The 19,070-nt window shown below is 36.1% G+C and overlaps 3 protein-coding genes across 3 annotated transcripts; 1 reads left to right on the plus strand and 2 right to left on the minus strand.

Annotated features, from left to right (window-relative positions):
• Positions 1–5,489: 5,489 nt before the first annotated feature.
• Positions 5,490–11,485, minus strand: LOC106179398 (uncharacterized). Its single transcript, XM_013563011.2, has 4 exons — positions 11,176–11,485; positions 9,444–9,763; positions 6,263–6,377; positions 5,490–6,048 (listed from the first exon to the last, which is right to left on the minus strand). The coding sequence occupies exons 1-4, from the start codon at positions 11,213–11,215 to the stop codon at positions 5,879–5,881; spliced, it is 645 nt and encodes a 214-aa protein (XP_013418465.2). The 5' UTR covers positions 11,216–11,485; the 3' UTR covers positions 5,490–5,878.
• A 924-nt stretch (positions 11,486–12,409) lies between these two features.
• LOC106179392 (semaphorin-5B-like) lies at positions 12,410–14,329 on the minus strand. The gene is made up of 3 exons (XM_013563007.2): positions 14,137–14,329; positions 13,248–13,622; positions 12,410–12,942 (listed from the first exon to the last, which is right to left on the minus strand). The coding sequence occupies exons 1-3, from the start codon at positions 14,204–14,206 to the stop codon at positions 12,905–12,907; spliced, it is 483 nt and encodes a 160-aa protein (XP_013418461.2). The 5' UTR covers positions 14,207–14,329; the 3' UTR covers positions 12,410–12,904.
• Positions 14,330–16,947: 2,618 nt separating this feature from the next.
• LOC147761713 (adhesion G protein-coupled receptor B1-like) lies at positions 16,948–18,919 on the plus strand. Its single transcript, XM_087014145.1, has 3 exons — positions 16,948–17,163; positions 17,522–17,896; positions 18,134–18,919. Exons 1-3 carry the CDS (start codon positions 17,094–17,096, stop codon positions 18,136–18,138), a joined length of 450 nt encoding a protein of 149 aa, XP_086870271.1. The 5' UTR covers positions 16,948–17,093; the 3' UTR covers positions 18,139–18,919.
• Positions 18,920–19,070: the final 151 nt, after the last annotated feature.

Here is a 19,070-nt window from a genome sequence, read left to right on the forward strand (position 1 = left end):
TAATGCTATTTTTTCTCTCTCCGGTCGATTAGGGACCGATGAAGGGGTACGCGTTAATTGCTGCGCGATCTTAGAAAGAGATACGATGAAGATGCACCCTCTTGCGCACAAGTCCTTCCACGATGCTCTGTTAGATGCAATGTTACTTTGTATGACGAAAAATTAACTCCTTACTAAACATTCATTTCTTATGCCGACACATACTTAATTCTGTTCAAAGTTAGCCGTATTTTTTTTTATTTCTATTAAGAATTTGGATTCCCTAAGCAAGACACTTTATAGGTACTTAAATACAGGCCCGTAGGCCGGGGGTAGGTGGGTAAGTGGTGGTGGGGGGGTTAACTAACATTTTGGCTGTGGGAGGTTTGAATCGATGGAACTTTGATCTAGGTTCAGTGCTATTATAATACCAAAGGTTCAATTTCTCAGAGAAAAAAAGTCTAATTTGAAATAACTGGTTACAGGCCTCAACAATTGATTCCTTCATGAATTCTTTTTTTTTTTTGTGGTTAAACCATGTTTTTTTACTGCTAGAATATTGAATTATCAAGGAAAAACAATACTGTTACATTTCACAGCAAGTAACCAAGACTTGCAGCTTAAACAGAGCAGCAAGTTGAAACAAAGATTCATATGTTACTGTGGCCCCAGTGCTAGCGAGTAACGCTGCAAACGCACCCGCCCGTTCACGTGCGATCGCACATTAGACGGATTGGGAGGTGATGCCTTATGTTTATTTCCCCAATTTACCCGACACTAGTCACGGCTTTCAGTATAAACTGTAGTTCTTTTAGCATGTTTGTGTATAATTTATGTTTTGCGTGCTGATGCTCAAATCTTTGTACATGCCTATTTTAGTTTTCTTTCGATGTGGTTATTTTTCTAATTTTGAGAGAGAGCCGTTGCAAAAAAGTCAGCGAACGCTGTGCTCCGGTTTCACTTTAAAGGATATGACTTACATCTGTAACAGACAAAAGAACGAAAAAATAATCAGAGTGAATTCTTAATAAACGGTGACCATTCAATGCACACAGGTATAGTGATGCCATACATATACATGTATTTTCCTTTCAAATGTATGTAAGTCACTGAGAATATAGATTTGACCCGATATCGTTTTTCACCATTATTATCCTTTGAGTTTATATGCGGTATTTACCTTTAAGGGATTAGTTTATTATTAGTAGCTGTGCAATTGGTGATGTAAAACAAATTATCTATCAGCCCGGTACAAACCAACATAAAAATCCTGCTTATTTATTTATTTATTTATTTATTTTGCCTATATTGTTACACTGGTACATGCACTGATAAATTGGGGACAAGCAGTGAAGATGTTGCTGTCTCTCAGAGTTATTTTTCTCATCTTCACGGAAAAACAACATATTTTACCTGAATGTCATTTTCAACATGTCATTTATTGCACAATTATATGAAATTCAGGAACTAATTTTTACATGCAAATCAACCTTCACATACAAAGCCCCTATTCAGAGATTGTGCTTTTGCTGTCCTTTTAACACAGAGCATTGCGGTTGAATCACTTAGCAATGGCGGCAAGTAATCTCTCTGATCTCAATTCATTGGAGACTTAATGTATGCTAACACACAAATGGGGCCAAAAATGCAATAAAGTTTCAAAAGCGAAAAAATTGACATGATTATGAAAAAAGATAAGAAGAAAAGTGGTAAGTTTATTTTGGTCATGTCTTCCTTGTTGACAGATTTTAGCATCGGCAAAAAGCCACTTGAATTGTTTCAGTTTCAAACACGTACACATATAGTTTTAACACTAATGGTACGCGAATTTTTCAGAGCACAAGGGTAAGGCCTTCAGATGTCTGCACGAATTCTGTCTGTTGACGTTGTGACAAAAAAGGTTGAAGTAATAGATAAAAGGGCTTGTAATAGAGGGTAGTCAAAATGCATGTTTTAAACTTATTCTAGAAAGTATTCAAGTGAGAGAGATGTAGGAGGGAAAGTTGTTGATATTGGACCTCCTCTCTTACATAAATGACTACATAAACTTATAAATGATTATAATATTACCAATAATAATAATAATAATAATAATAATAATAATAATAATAATAATAATGGGTGGATACTGAATAAATCTACTTTTTTCAACAGTTTCTGGGAGCGATGGATTAGGGTCCAGTGCCTTACTCGAATAGTATGAACGTTACATCATTATCATTGCAACAGCGCACAACAACAACAACAACATCACATATTTCAAACAATTGTAGGCCAAGCATCGATGTGTTTATTCCTTGATATTGTTTAACGGCACATTAATTGACTTAAATGTATACTATCCACTTTGCGTTGAAAAAAAGTTCCAAAGTCACATAATCTATAATTTCATACTGCAAAGCTACTCATCTTTCCCAATCCAGACATTATAGGAACGATTAAGGCCCACAGAAGAAAAGTCTGATGTCGGTATTCTTCAGAAATATACAGGAAGATATGGCTGATTCAATGATTATCCAGTTATCCCAAACTTAACCATATAAATGGAACTGGTATTATAGATATACTGACAAAATAATAAAATAAAAGTACAAGTAAAATAAAAGTAAAAATAAAAATCATAGGGACGGGTTAAGCAATGAATTGTGAGTAGGATTTTTCTCCTAGAAGAGTACATTTTGGCAGGAAAGTCTCGGAAAGGATATCTTTAAGTGAGTACATAGGCATTATGTGTCATAGTTGACAAACATAAGGCTTTTGGTATGAAACCTGTGCAAGGACGATACTTCATTGCTTTCCAGTATGAATACGGAATCAGCCGAAAGGTATCGAACACAGTTCAGGCACGAAGTGGATTGTGCTAGTTGAGACAAAGGGATGTGGAGCGATTAGGTCCAGGAGAGCACAGCCAAGAAGAGACGAATACCTTGTTGTTGTAATTTGTATTGCAACAACCTTGCTTATCCAACAGATACACTATTGCTTTCTATGATGTGTGTCCCAGACGTTGCTATGAATCAAAGAAGTAATACCATGTTCCGTTTGTCATCAGCAAAGTATGAAGGCCAGTGTGTTTGAAGCCTATTTAGTTAAAAGTTGAAAAACTCAGGAATCGTTAAAAACAATACAATTATGATTATTATGATAAGAACCGCAAACGAGAAACTAAATAAATGAATCAACTAAATAATTTGTATGAAAAAAATAATACCAATAAACCTCGTTATTTTACATAGTTGGTAATGGAAAGTGTTTACTTCTTTGCCGAACCTAGTCGTGGTAGCTATGAAAAAGAAAAACCTTGTGCAATAGAGGCTGTTTAAGGCAAACCTTTCTGTTTACAGAATCGTCTTAAACGGTGTTATCGTGGCAAAGTAGGCCTATCAGACAGAGGAATGCACAAAGATCGATACAAGTAATTCTGAACCCACCCAAAACAATATTATGAAAATATCTTACAATGGTCCCATTGGGTAGGTAATTTCGTTACCCGTGAAAGTCACTTGTTATTTCCCCGAGACTTGATCGTAAAACGTTCATATTATTTTGCTCGATCGGTGAAGCACCCCATTCTCGTTAATGCGGCTTTTTATTCTTCGCCCTTTGTAAAATGTCATTATACCCGTTGATTTGTGATTTTTTAGTATTTTCGATTTGCATTATCAGTGAGTTATGAATAAAGATTTGTTTACTGGGTACTGTGATTTGTGAATCGATAGTTTTATTTTCGGTGAACTGTGATCACTGCCCCCCCCCCCCCCAAAGGGTACCCTCTATACGTATGCAATGTTACTATGAATAGAAACGGGTCAATATTAAAAACTAGTTATTGTGGAAAGAACCTGTCCACTGTGGGATAAGGGGATTGAAGACGAGGTTAAATGTTATAGTTAACTGCCCTTTTATACTGATGAACGTGGTGAAATTTTAACATTGCCAGACATTTTAATATCAGTTTTGATTTCTTAAAATAATAACGACAAGTTCTTATTTTTGATTAGTGGTGATAATATGATTAATTTAGTAGTCACAACCTGCTGCCGATTTCCAGAATTACGAAAAAAAATATTTATGAATACTGTTTTTATGCATGTTTTTTAAAAGTGATATTCGGTCTCTCATTGTTCTCTCTAGAACTGCCATGTTTCATTGTTCTTTATTTATATTACTTTTTTTGTGGGTGAGAATTAAAGAAAATATCTTGATCTTGAACTTGATTTAATATAATTACCTGTATGTCTAACATCATGAAAAGCCTTACCTGGAATACAGCATGAGTATCGAATGGTGGAATCCGCTTGATTTGTGAGGTGAACAAAAGGTAGAGAGTGAACAGTGTGAATAAAACGACGTCGACGGAAAGTGAGAAATGATGCGACGAAGGACAAGCAGCGATGTGGAACTTAGTTGACAGAGCAGTAGTCAGGGGTCCTATCAAATAAAGGATCACGAAATTAAAAACACCCTGACACATTTTCATTCATTCCTTCATTCATTCGTTCGTTCGTTCGTTCGTTCGTTCGTTCGTTCTTTCATTCATTCGTGCATTCATTCATTCATCACATAAAAAAATCTACCTTATTATTTATAATCACGGAAATATACAGGTGTCACATTAACGCTGTTATGAAAACAAAGTCCAAAACACTGTTGATGACGTTAGTGAAAAAAATGATCAATAGAGAAGGGATTACAAGAGCTTGGGTAAATATACATATCAGCCTTCACTATTGTAAAACCACGCGATCTTGAGAACAAGAACATGACATGGACGTTTCGTTTTTCACAGATTGATTTTTATTCTCGACAATCCGTTAACAAATTTTGTTGCCATTTCTTAAGTAGAACGTATTATATTTCACGAATAACGATTGTATGATTTATTCAGAAGGTCCAGTGAAAGTTCCTGGGAAGCAATCCAACGGGAACACGTGTATCATTTATTTTACATTGTTTGTACGGGTCATTTCTTAAAATAACAAACTCTACACATTGTTGGGGCCAGGGTGAAACCCACTGTACATGTTTGAGGAACATGCTTGTAGCAAAGGGGAATGGCTCGTATTTCGTTCGCATACAGGTTTGTAGAAGCAGAAAAGGAAAAATCCACGATGTACCTCAACCCCCCCTACCCCCCCCCCCCCCACCCCCCCCACCCGTCCACGACCAGTCTGTCATTCCCCGGGAATAGAAATCGAGGTTTGAAAAGTTAATCCTCAAATGAAATGAAATGAATAAATATGTTAGTATAACTTTAACGTACATAGCGATTAGTAACAACAATAAATAAATTCACGTAGGGCTCTTTACACAGCCGTACATGGACCCCCACGAATTATAGACCCACTTGTAGTAATTGTTTGGTAATGCGGTTTATTATATATTTGTGTTGGGCGATCAATGTCTGAAATCAATGCATTTTAGCCCGGGCACTATCAAGTATAGATGGCTTTTTTAATGGATACATAACACCACATAACATCATAACTAAAAGAACATGTAGTGTATTTTTATTAAAAGTCTTAACATTTCTACAGAAGCTGTTGTGGCAGTTGCAAAACTGGTTGGCGTCTTTCAACCGATTTTGTAACGGCTTCAAATGCTTAAGACAGACATTGTATGTTACAGAGTATATTTACAGAGCTGGTCATGCAAAGTGGTTGCTTCTTGTCGTATGCTACCGTGGTAGTGACAATAAAAATAATAAAAAAAAGAAAAAGAAAAAAAAAACGCTTGACGACAATGACCATGTTACAATCAGCACAACACAGTTAAGTGTCCGGCTATGGTCCATATAGCGTAACAATTACGCATCATCAAAAGTAAATCATTGATTATAAAACGTTGCAGGGTTAATTACGTGAAATAGGTCTCGTCCCAGATTACGAGAAAATGGTGCTCATGGCGTGGAGGAGATCTCGACGCTGGCAGGCGAACTCTCGTTTGTCATCGTCTCCGAGGAAGATCCGTCCCCGAGTGCGCTCATAGTGGCTTCTGCCGTGTTTGCAGTAGCTGCCATTGCCACTGCAGATGTTGAAGACGGAGATATGACGACAGTGACTTCTTCGACTTTGAAAAAGAGAAAATAGAAAATCAAACAATCTGTCCTGAGGAGTATCATCATTACCATTATCAATATATAATTTTGACACTTTACTTGTTGGATGATAAGAATATTATGTCTTTTTTTCTTTCGGATACATAAGGAACTCTATATAATATATGAAAACAATTATATTTGAAAGGAGTCAAATAATGTGGATTTTAAAATTTGTTTCCTCACCTCCCTGAATTTCGCACCATCTGCCGGAGAAATTGTTTGGGCATGCGCAGTAGAAGCCTCTAAATCCAGTCGTATTAACGCATGTGCCGTTGTTTTGACAGGTTACCAGTTCACACTACAGGGAAATATATAAAAGATAATTAGAATTGTAACGATTATATTCCTGTTGGCTTGGTATATGTCTGAAAGGCGGATTCGAAATATGTGTATGATTAATAAGTAATTTACATAGCTGAAAAAAGTAATTTTAAATGTACCAGAAAATATTTACACAATACTGCATTAACAGCAATTCCCACCATCTCTCTATATTACTAATTTTAACTTTAGCCAATGTGATCTGATAACTACCTCTGTGGAGCGTTCCTAAAATGTGCAAAGTTGTGTCGCACAAGGCGTTAAACAATAATAAAATCATTAATGCGTTCCCAGCAGTTACGGATAATGAACGATTTCTCTTAGCATAAAAAACTTGAAATATATGAAAATATTATTTTCAGTTTAAAAGTAACTACAGTAATTCAAAATCTATTCTGAAGACTGAAAAAAAAAGAAATGTGTGGATTGTAAAGAAATATGCACAGTTTCTCAGTCGCATCTATGAAAAACTGAAAGACATTCCGCAGTTAACCTTCCTCCATTCACGACTCCGCATTTCTCCGTGCCTTGTTTATTTAAGGTTAGGTTTATCATCCTGATTTCATCATCTGACTAGTGTAAATATTTTTCTTTTCTTTTGTACTTCAGTCTGGATGTGGGTAAAGTTACACTTCAAATTTTGCTTCTAGCCTAAGGCCTCATTCCCACTGATTTATCGGTCTACGTAGATCGATCCAACTCCGCATTCAAATTAGCAGTTTAACACACCTCCTCCTGGTGCTGAGTAAAATGCAGTAACGCTGGTGCTTATACGAATACGTTGGAAATAAAAGGAGGCGTGTTAATCTGATTGCTTTCTGCGAGAGTCCCCGCAAAGTTGGGTAGATTTTCGTATACCGATAGTTTCAATGGGAATGAGAACTAAGATTACTTGTGTTTTGTGCCCGTGTTCTAACATTGCTGTGACATAACCTTAATCTAATCTGCAGGTCGATATACTGATGACTTAAGTAAATGATCGCTAATTACAATGAAATGGATTTTGAACTTTGAATCCTTGGAGAAAACGGTATGAGCGTTGGACATGGGCAATTTAATTCCACTGAAAGGACACTACGGTAAAATTAATGAGGATCATAACCAACAGTCCTGTTGTTAACATCGAACGGTGTCTGGGTACATCAAAACTTCCAACTTGAAGTCAATATCCAAACAATCCCAAAAAACATGGACAAAAGCAAAATGCGATATATCACATACACACACTGGACAATAGAAGTGTCACCCCTACTGAACCAGTACTTTGGGGGAGATAAATGACTGTGGAATGATATGCTCCTGGTATCATTTTTTAACATTAAATTTCACAAACAGACCAACAATATAATTCCATGGTACAGCGGTTTTATACTCATTAGTCACATTATAAGTAGACCAGGCATTATAACTTTGATTACTCTGATTCAGGGGGTGACGCTTCTATTGTCCAGTGTGTGTAAGCATGTAAAGAGCATTTTGGCAATAGCATATAATAATGATTTTTGCAATTCCAGACAGAGAACAAACGCGTATCAAGCTAAATATTTTACAATGAATAAAATGCTTTTCCATTAATGGCATGGCTGTGAATTCTGTGGTGATTCATAATGGTTTAGAGAATGCAACATAACTTATTGTTGATTTTTCAATCTGGAAAATAGTAATTGTTGTCGGCGTGTAAAGTGTGCCGGCGGCAGGCTCAAAATACGGTACGCAACGAAGATTTGATTTCCTTCCAAATTTCTGTCGGTGTGACAGGAAAGGTAGTCCCCCGGGGTCCCATATGATTAGCACAGGTTAGGGTTAGTCAGAGTATTGGGGTTAGTGTATAGGACGAATGTCTCCTGTACAAAGTAATGGGGAACGGACTACGGCTCCTAGCGGACTTCCATTCTTGTTACATCGGGATCCAGGTTTGGGCCCCGTCCAGAATTCTGTCAGGGAAGATTTGATTTTTATCCAAATTTCCGTCACTCACATAAGAGGAATAAAAGAGAGACAAATTGGCATTTTTTTTAAATTCCCGATTGTGTTTCAAGAAACAAAGAACCCCTAGACAACGGTTGATAAAAGAATCACAAAATTATAGTAGTATTATCGATAAAGTTGTACTATAAATAATAAGTAAATAAGAGAATCTATTTATGCCAGGGATAGTTTTGTCTGCAATTTCGGTTGTAGCAGGAACTGCACATTTTGTCCTTGGAATCTTTGGACCGAGGTGATACTGCACCGCCCTTCTTCCGGAAATGGAGATGTAGATTTCATTATAACCTGATAAACATGTATTGTAGCAACTGGTTCATCTTTAACAGCCACAGGTTTCATAAATGTTAGTTTGATCGATTGAAAATAATTTTAAAAAAAGTTATGTTTGTACAGTATTCAAAGGTGTAAAAAAAATACTGTACAAACATTATATTAGAATGGCTTCGCGTATTGATTGGAATACGTGAAAGCTTCTACCGATATTTTTGTGATCTTGTTGGGTGTATTTGATTTCTTAACGGAAAGCGACATTATTCCAAACGATTTCACCATCTTTATCATTTTGTTAAAAAAAAAAAAAAAAAAACAATACGAAGAATAATTAAACAAGCATGAATTCTTAGCCTACTACATTGTGTTTCAAATAGGGAACTTTTTTCGTCTCAGCTCTCTTTCTATATTCCGGTTATCCTGGGAACAATGTTACTTCTTGGGGAATTATCATACGAGGGGCATTTCCCAAAATTGCTTCTGCATACAAAGTCGGCTATCCGAATCTGTGGTATTACCTAGGTACCAAAACACAAGTCCTTTTCATAATCTCCATATTGTTAACATTATTTTGTAAATTTAACACAAATCATTGAAAAAAAGTGCAACCCCTTGAGAAAAAATGGCACACTTTTTTGTTACACGCATAATGAACACGCACACGTGCAACGCACGCACACGCACACACAAAAACACACACGCAAGTACACACATGTACATGCACATAGATAATGAAATAACCAAAAAATATATATAAAAAAAAAGAATAAATGTACACACTTACCATGTTTACTGAGCTGAATCCAGTACCGGAGCAGGCATCGTAGGTGACCAAAGTGCAATCGGAGTCATTCAGCACCATTGCCGCCGGCGTGCTGTACGTCTCCAACACGCTCTTGCTTATGCCGCTGAGAACGCACGTTTTGTTCGAGGCGCAGAAGTAGGAGGAGGCACACAGGGCGTTTTCCACGCACTTCGAGGCGCAGTCGGAGAGTGATCGGGCCCGCTGTTCCTTCAGGGTGTCGCCCTGAATGAAGGAACCCACACTGAGCTCAGCGTAACAGCCGTATGAGGGGAGGTCCGAACCCGCTGTTGATGCATATACTGAGTGAAAAAGAAAAAAAAGTTTAACTTCTTTTATTTATTTATTTATTTATTTATTTATTTATTTATTTCTTTGTTCAATACATACACTGAGTCAAATGGAAAAAGAGACAAATTTTGATTAATTTATTTTATTTATTCATTTATTTATTTATTCAATGTATAGTTCATCATTTATTGTCGTTACGTATTGGTTCTAAACCATTAAACTATTTATCCATTTTTTATCCATTCTTTATATATTTATTTTTACACATATAAACAGCAGAAATAAATGCTGACATTATGAGAGCACGGTCTGTAACATTCACGTTCTGTCCGACTGTATTTCATATTTCGATCCCATTTCCCGAAGATGAATCAGGGATGAGACGCGCTTAACACACGGCCAGATTTGCAGGGGCGCATTGTTGAATCAATTCAGTGGAGAGGGGCATGTCCTCAACATTATTATTGTCATCTTTCATATTATGTTACATATATACTTTTGTTAAAACAACAAAAGTAAACACTTTAAACCTAGCTAGATGGGTTGCGAAAGAGGAGAATGATGCTCTTCAGCCGAAAAAAATCAATCGCGCACTTAGCTGTGTTTTGTACATGAAACCCGTTGTTATAAAATTCATAATGCAGCTTAAAAGTGCAAACCAACACCTCAAGTTGGCAATATGGTTTTTGAGAACCCTCATCAACCTACGGTCCGCATAAGGGAAAAATCATAGAATTGATTTACTGTCATTGCTAATGGATCCTGTTTTGTCCCATTACAAAGAGTTACGGGGCAGCCGAGTGAAGTCCTTGTTTTTAACGCAAACATAGGATCATTTCAAAAATGCTATTCATCAATCATAGGGAATTCTAATATTAGCGGTTGTCTATATACATTTTTTTTTGGTACGTGCTTACGTTTGTTTTATTTGCATGCGAACACGTGCATATGAACATGCGTGTGTCGGCACTAATAGTCATTCAGTGTGTTTACCATTTTCCAAAAAACATACGGTTATGATTGTATATCAGCGTGTTATGTATGTTAGTGCATGTGCGCGTGCACTTGCAAACGTAATATTGAGATAACCGCCTATTTAATGAATTGTGTCAATCATTTAACTGTTCCATCAAAAAAAGTGATTGAAGTCGTGAAAATTATAGGTGCAGATTAGCTGGGTGTAGCTACTACGTCAATTATCACGATATGTAAAAATGGTAATGCAAAACGTTTCGATTCGTAGCCACCAGAGTCATTCATTGCCTTTTCGTTTAAATCCCAAAAACATAATAACTTTGCAATGAAAATGAAAACACAAGAAAAAAAAAAAAAAAAGAAACGAACGCAGATCATTTCCAAATCGTTGTTGAAAATAAGACGCGTTTTGATATACCGGTAAATGCAAAAGGGGTGCTTCACTTACCAGAAGCTAAAAGCAAGAATTTGATGAGATATCCATGCATGGTGCTGGCCTCTTCTTTAAGTAACGCCTGTTACGAGTTACGAGTCTGCTTCAGGGAAGGCTTTCAGTATAAATGCCCAGGGCTTTTTAGGACCACCGCTAATCGAGGTATACTCTGTAAAGTAATTTTACTTTATGCAAGTCACGCAATTTACATATATACTGCACATGTGCATTTGACTGGCAGTGTGGGCGTGGCCCTGTACACATACGACCAATCGTAGTAGGCATTTCTTGGAATTAAAACCACGTGACTGGTCGGGAGGGCATGTCATTGCGCATATATGGTTAATAATGGATATTGATTGCTGGACTATATTTATGGATTGATGACAACGCAAATAACCTTGTGTCTAAGAGCAAATATCCAGGACTTTTCGAGCAAAAATTAATTCATTGACATATCTCGATCTTTAAGGTTGATGTCAATTGGACTCAATTTCGTGAGTATTTCGTTGGATATCACGGTGAGGTGGGGGTGTGGATTTAAGGGAGGACTGCAGGTTGGAGACTTTATGTCAATTAAAAGGTCTTAACTTTTTTTATTCCTGTTGCATTTATTTTAAAATGTATCTTCACGACATCTAATTATGCTTTAAACACAACTCCAAGTTCATCGTGTGACGTAATATTGGGATTTTTGGGGCAAAAACATCATTTTCAGTTTCCTGATTTCCTCAGGCACCCGATCAGCTATAAACATGCTTTTAATGGTTTTATAACAATTGAACAAAGTACTACAAAATGGATTCGGGTTTTTTTCTTTAAAGACTTACTGTTGATTTTATCAAACACAGATTTATGTGATATTTATTTTCAACATTACGGTTTAGTTTTCTTGCAATATGAGAGATATCAGTTTACTTTCTACAGATTCACTACTGGATGACGTTTATATGGAGCTTTATTATATTTTCTCATCTTTTTAGACTGGGTTTGCAGAGCCGTGTTATGATCTGTTAATGGCACCGCCGTGTGTAGTAAGACAATCCTTGAAAAGGACAAGTGTGCCAAGGTGAAAAACATTGCCAAATATTGATCATTGGAATATTGATATGCCAAACTGAGCTTCGAGCGAAACGCATTCTCTTCATCAATGTGTCGATATCTGTGTACTCTTTATTTAAAAAAATTAAGGAAATAAATATTTATGTTGTTGCATCCATGTGCCAGACTGAGCTTCGAGCGAAACGCATTCTTTGTCGATACTTGTGAACTGTTTATTACAAAAATTAAGAAAACAAATATGTATGTTACTGCTTCCATATGTCAGACTGAGCTTCGAGTGAAACACAGTTTTTTCATAAGTGTGTCAATAATATAATATAATATAATTCTAAAGGTACAGGAAACGATTAACAATGCAAATAGTATAATAGTGTGAAATACCAATTTCAGTTCATGTCTCAACTAACACAATGAGAAATCTGTATTGATGCGTAAACTGGCTTAATTCATCTCGTATAAAAAATAAGCATGTTGTCCTAGTTTACTTGTTGGCGGTACATGTACAACTGGTTAATGTGTCTTAATAATATTTTAAGATTTATGTTTATCACTGATATTCACTATTAACATACAGTTAATCCAACAAACTAAATTTTCTAGTCACCAAGTCTTATTTTTCAAAGGTCTGTTATTTGTTTCATTTTGTGTAGACTTCTTGAGAATACGCCAGTGTTGCATTGCACTAAATCTTGGAGTCTGCCGAGGTATCAATTTCTGGACCTGAAATCAAGCCAAACAATTGTTAAGACTTAAATTTAAGGGGAATGAAAAAAAAAGAAACCTGTTCAATAAAAGAAACATAATAATAATAATAATAATAATAATAATAATAATAATAATAATAATACTTTTTTGCTGTGAAAATTACTTATGTGAAAACATCAAGACAGAAAGTGTGTGAATGATTACGAAAACCCCCTTACCAGTAAATACAGTTTGTCATTTCATCGGAGCGTACCAAACAACCCCTCAATCTTTAAACACTATTTAAAAAAAAACTTAACCTAAATACCAGGTATACTTACATAATTCACCCACGCATTCCCTCTTCTCCATTAAATCACCCGGGCAATCAACGCCTCCCAAACATCTACGGGTTCTGTACTGATATCCGGCCCCGCACCTTTCTGAGCAGGATCCCCAGGGTGACCACGTAGTCCATTCTTGATTTTCCAGCTCGCACAGGGTGTTTTTCCTTGAGTAGATAGAACAGGGATATGAGTCGTCGGGATAGCGAGGAGTTTTCCCGTATCGGCTGGGTACCCTGTTGAATAAGGGGCACTCCAGTTTGACGGCGCGGAGGTATGACGTGCCTTGGTACTCGCACTGGTAAAAGACGCAGTGGTTTGTGTCGTCGCGGAGGAACTGGGGTGTGAGGCGTTCCGGGTCACAAGCGCCATCTATTGAAAAAATGCAACATTAAAGTAAAGTCAAGTGAGTGCAACTCACTGTACGTTTTAAGTAATGGTTTGGATCTCAGTTGTGTTATTATCTATAACAACCAAAACTATTTCTATCTATGTATTATATAATTTTTTAGATATTATGTCTAAAGTTTTGCTTTTTGCACACACTCTTTAATATTTTTTCTTAAAATGTCTTTATAATATCTATTTTTTCCAAATATTTCCACTGTAATTTGTATTCACTAAATTAAATGGCGCTTTGATTTTGTAGTTTTACATTTACAGTATCTACTGTACACTTTAACTTGCCGCCAGTAGAAACAACTGAAATACAAAAGCAAACACCCGCATCCCTTAGCAATAAATAAATAAATAAATAAATAAATAAATAAATAAATACATGAATAAATACAAATCAAAGTGCAGAGAGTCATCGTGTGTGAATTAAAGATGAGCAAATCACACTTTTATTTTGTAACAGTTTTATTTGCTGAGATCGATAACTCACCTTGTTTGGCAATGGCAACGCTAACCGCCAACAGCAAGGGTATAAGGACAAACCAGAGTGAAAAACCCATCTTCTTCTTGCGAAAATGTGCCAAAATGAGCTCTAATTCTTCTGCACAGGTGCTTTAAAACGAATACTATTCTTAAGTTTATCTTCGTCTGCAAGTCAGTTCTCTTTTGCCAATGAAGTTTCCAATTCTGATTTAGCAAAGGTTGCTCTCTCGTATTTATACCATTTTGGTATTATTTACGAGGTTTTCCGATTTCCGCCGTGGTTGTAGCATCTTATAAATTGCATTGTCTTTTGACTTTTCCGACATCTGTCAAAATGACCGAGGGAAATATGATTAATGATATAAATTTAAATCGGTCAAGATTAATTAATTGAACAATCTTGGATAATGAGTAATATGTGATATATTACGACATTTCTTGTTAACGGTTGAATTACACCTGTGTATCGACATATGGCAATTGAGGAGCTTTGAGGTGCTCACCCCAAAATCCACCCTTTTCTTTTAGCTTTAAAGCACTTCAACGATGTCCCTGAATGACACGTGTTTAACAGCACACATATATTTTGCCATGATCTTATTTCCTCTATATCCTTGTCAATACAAATGTTTTATAATATCTATTCTGAGGTCGAGACATCTGCACCGCCCACAATACAGGTGTATCTTGACACTTCCTCGTAATATTGAATCATTTTAGGTTATTCATATTTCATACATATTAATAATATTAATAATAGCTGCTAATTTGGTAGCCACATACAGCCAAGGTCCACACATTACAAATGTGTCTGTTACTCGTTAAGTGAACAAAATGTTGGTATTATTAATTCATGTAGGCTGATGATGGGCCGTTCACTTTATTATTATTATTATTATTATTATTATTATTATTATTATTATTATTATTATTATTGATGGTTTTAGACCCATACCATGAATGCTGATCCATTCTGACGATGTTCAAGTAATTTGTGAAATTTGATTTTCTTATAACTATAATCACTGAAAAGCATTTGTGGTAATTGCATCTATAACTCCGCATCGGATATCGGAATCGTCTATCGGCGGATAAATATCACGTTTACGTCAAGATTCCGTGGAAGAAACGAGTAACTTTTTTTCTTGGTAAGGCGTGCCGTGACATTTTCTTCATATAACAGTATCTTTGAGTGTCAATTTGGAGAAACAAATGGTATCCGCCGGGCAGAACAAACACGATAATTCACATACCACGCATTACGTGTTGTAACAGAGGTTACTAATGCATCATTTATTATTGCGTGATTGATAAACCACAAGCCAACGTAAACAGTTGTTTTTGTTTATTATTTTTCTCTGAAATGTTTACCAACAAAATTAGCCTTGCAATATTAGGCAATCGGTCGTCCGTTATTTCCGTTATGGTGGTCAGCATGCCAGGGTTAGTTGGCGGTGCATTTTTTATGTTGTTACCATGACGACAGCCGATCAGAGAGTGCGCATGGGGAAATTGATGAGAGAATTTAAATACTTCTGAAGGAGACCATGTGTTTGACCACAAGCCAACTCGCGGTAGTGAAGATTATTCTATTATTATTCATTATCGGCATGAACACGTGCAAGTTATGTTTACCTTTTACGAAAGCGCGACATCTGCATTATTTTTTAGCCAAACACCAATAAATATGCCAGTGTCGTTTTTTAATGATCACGACTGTATCCAATAAGAAAAGAAATTGAATTAAATTTAAATGGCATTAACACACATTTATTTAAATCAACTCAGGGACATTCTAAATTCCTCAACGGTGCAATAGTGACTTATTGCACGGTTATAAAAGGTTGGATGAAAATGGGCGTAAAAAAAAGAACAACCAAAAAAAAAAAAAATAAATAAATAAATAAAACCCAAGAATTCAAAATGTTTCAAAGCAATAGGGTAACGTTCTCTCCTTGCAGGGGGGCGGGGGGGGGGGGGGGGGGGGAGAGTCGGAAATTGAGCCTCAGAAATTGTGTACGTAAGTTAATGATGTGTCTCTCTAATGGCGCGTTTTGAATTCATTTACCGCTCTCCAAAAACAAAAGTAATAATAATAATAATAATAATAATAATAATAATTATAATAATTGATGAATAAATAAAAGAATAATTATTGAAAGTTACCGTGCTTATTAGTCACAAGTGCTCTAAATCTGAAGCACAAGTTCAAATTAAGTCATCTAATTTTATAGTATGTTACTTCACCGCATTTGTCGACCCCTGGAAACTCTGGACGTATGCAAACTTGCTAATGTGTATTTTATTGTTTAGAGACTGCAGAGGGTGCTGAGTTAGAGTACGCGGTGATTTAGGCAGGAATAGTTTGGCAATAACTCAAATTTAGAAGAATCCAAATGAAGCAAATTGAAGCAATAGCTATTTAAAATTATTATGCCGCTTGAAACGTGCAAACACTGCAGAATATATAGGCATATACTTTTTTGAACATTATTATAATTTTTGTGGCAAATTATCAATTTGCCATAAGGAACTACGCATAAATGCAAATGCAATTTCTCAATGAACAAAAGAATTGTCAATTTTGTCCAGGATTATTTCAGAAGCACTCACTTCGCTTGGATTTGTAACTGAAATTCCCATTACAGCACTGTCAGAATGGCGTGGCTATTTAAGGTGCAGTCCTTGTCGGTCAGTGGCTGAAAACTGTTGATAAGACCACATCCTTTGTCAAGGAAGACCAGAAGCATGCTGAATGAAGAAAAAAGTAAAACCACATTGAAAAGGCGTGCTTTTCTAATAAACAATGCGGTTATTTGACAATGAGCACGATTTGTCTTATCATCATTTCTCCAAATTTAAAGGCATTTTAGCATTTGGTTTCTTCTTTAACAGCTAGGCAGTTGGGCTTCTTAACCAAGGTTAAACTAAAAAAGGGACAGTTTTATCAAAAGTTTGGAGAAGATGCTGTATTTGTCTAGTTTTGCTTTTTTGATTATTTTGCAACTAATAAATACCATCAGAGCCGAGCCGGGTAAGTTTATGTTTAATTTTTTTTCGTAACAATAATATGTTTAACAAAACCTCATCTAAGTCAATGTCTTTCAGTGTTATACAATATTATGTCTAATTAATTTAGTATTTTTATATTCATTCATCTTTCAATTTATCTATTCGATTATTTGTATATATATTCATTGGAAATAGCAACAGCATTGACCGATATTGTTATCAAAGTTGCACTTCAATAACACTCATTCAAATTTAGCCCCTTGTATGCTAAAGACAAACACAGGACTTTTGCACTAATAATAATAATAATAATAATAATAATAATAATAATAATAATAATAAATTATGACATACTATGTTAAACAGTATTATAATTCTAGTGGGCTCATGTGAACCAAATCGTCGAACTCCTCAGTTTCTTCGAGACACCAGCAACCAGTGCGTGTATTACCAATGCATTTACCAGGGCACTCCATTACTTCGTCCGACGAAGTTAACCTGCCCAACTTTCAACAGAGTTCCAACAGGCTACGGCAAAATTCCACGTTACCCAGACAACTCGTTCCCTTGCACGATCTACTCCAGGAAAACTCGTCTCTGTGACGTCGACAACCCCGAGTGGAGCCAGTGGCAGCCGTGGGGGCGCTGTTCCAAGACGTGCGGGAGCGGAGTCCAGTACAGAACTCGCTCGTGTTTAGGAGGGTCCTCCTGTCGCGGCGACCTCTTGGAAAGACGGGACTGCATGATTAAACAATGTAGGTATCTGATTTCAGTATTTACTCGTTTTACGCGAAAATCCAAAATGGGTTTTGGGATATTTATGTGGTAGAAACGTAAAGATTTAAAGTACATTTTAAGGTGGTGTAACAGACCTTCTGGAAGATAAATATGACTTGTTGTTATTCTTAGTTTTCGTCGTAATCATTTAAACAATTGTGTGGTTACATGAATTTGCCTAGTCAGATTATCACATTTAAGGTCTTTACTTCTAGGTTAAACTTTGCATGGATTCCGACAGAATACCAGGGATTCTCAAGTGAGCAAAAGGACACAAAAACAATGTATACTTATATACCTCGTAGGCTTTATTGATAATGTGATGTTTGTAATGATATCATTAAAAAAAAAAAAACTTTTATTAGCTGTATAATAACGTTATGATTCCCATAAACAGAGGCAGAGACAGAGGATCCTTGCATTTCATGTACAGATCGAGAGAGGCGTTTGTTTGAAGATGAATTAAGACCGCGTTCAGAATCAAACATCGTACCAGCTGAACCGATATAACTCTGCGGTGGGTTCTTGGTAAAGTGCATTCAGTATAATCGGCTTAATTGTCTGACACGCCCCCCTGAGTAGCTAGTTAACTAGTTAATTACCCCTCGAGGAGTTGGGTCAGACATTCAAGTCGATTACAGTGATTGCACTTAGGGAGAATCTCCCACAGAGTTGGATCGATCCAGCTAGTGCGATGGGTTTATCCGATTGCTCCCTTATTGATTTTATCATAAATTAGATAAATTGTTTCATGGTACACATGCATGTGCAGCGACAAGGTTTTTATACAAGAGCAGATGCACGCGTTGTCAGTAATATTCTTATTTCTATACGATTCACGAATTTCATCTTATTAACATTTTTGTTCTAGAATATGTATGCTCCACTTTTTTGTAACAATTTTGTAACAATACACAGCTAAAATGATATAATATTTATGGATTTAACTAGAATGAAAATTAAAAAAAAAAATAGCGATAATACATAGCTGTTAACTCGATTGCACATATGTTCTTTGAAATAAATAGAACTTCTTTCTAAGGTGCAAATAAAAATTACCTTTGATCTCTGTAGCGTCTGGTTCAGTCTTGGCAATATATAGAAAATTCCCATCAAAAACTTGCACTGGAGATTATAATTTCATCTTATCCC

Source organism: Lingula anatina, chromosome 5, assembly GCF_051362555.1.
Source record: "Lingula anatina isolate TDL-2025a chromosome 5, LinAna3.0, whole genome shotgun sequence".
In the NCBI taxonomy this organism is placed as follows: domain Eukaryota; kingdom Metazoa; phylum Brachiopoda; class Lingulata; order Lingulida; family Lingulidae; genus Lingula; species Lingula anatina.

Coding starts and splice junctions, on each gene's coding strand:
- LOC147761713 (XM_087014145.1), top strand. CDS start 17,094: ATGCTGTATTTGTCTAGTTTTGCTTTTTTGATTATTTTGCAACTAATA. Junction 17,164..17,521: donor TACCATCAGAGCCGAGCCGG/GTAAGTTTATGT, acceptor TTATAATTCTAG/TGGGCTCATGTGAACCAAAT.
- LOC106179392 (XM_013563007.2), bottom strand. CDS start 14,206: ATGGGTTTTTCACTCTGGTTTGTCCTTATACCCTTGCTGTTGGCGGTT. Junction 13,623..14,136: donor CGTTGCCATTGCCAAACAAG/GTGAGTTATCGA, acceptor TTTTTTCAATAG/ATGGCGCTTGTGACCCGGAA. Junction 12,943..13,247: donor GGAATGCGTGGGTGAATTAT/GTAAGTATACCT, acceptor GCTTGATTTCAG/GTCCAGAAATTGATACCTCG.
- LOC106179398 (XM_013563011.2), bottom strand. CDS start 11,215: ATGCATGGATATCTCATCAAATTCTTGCTTTTAGCTTCTG. Junction 9,764..11,175: donor ATTCTTGCTTTTAGCTTCTG/GTAAGTGAAGCA, acceptor TTTTTCACTCAG/TATATGCATCAACAGCGGGT. Junction 6,049..6,262: donor ATGGTGCGAAATTCAGGGAG/GTGAGGAAACAA, acceptor TCTTTTTCAAAG/TCGAAGAAGTCACTGTCGTC.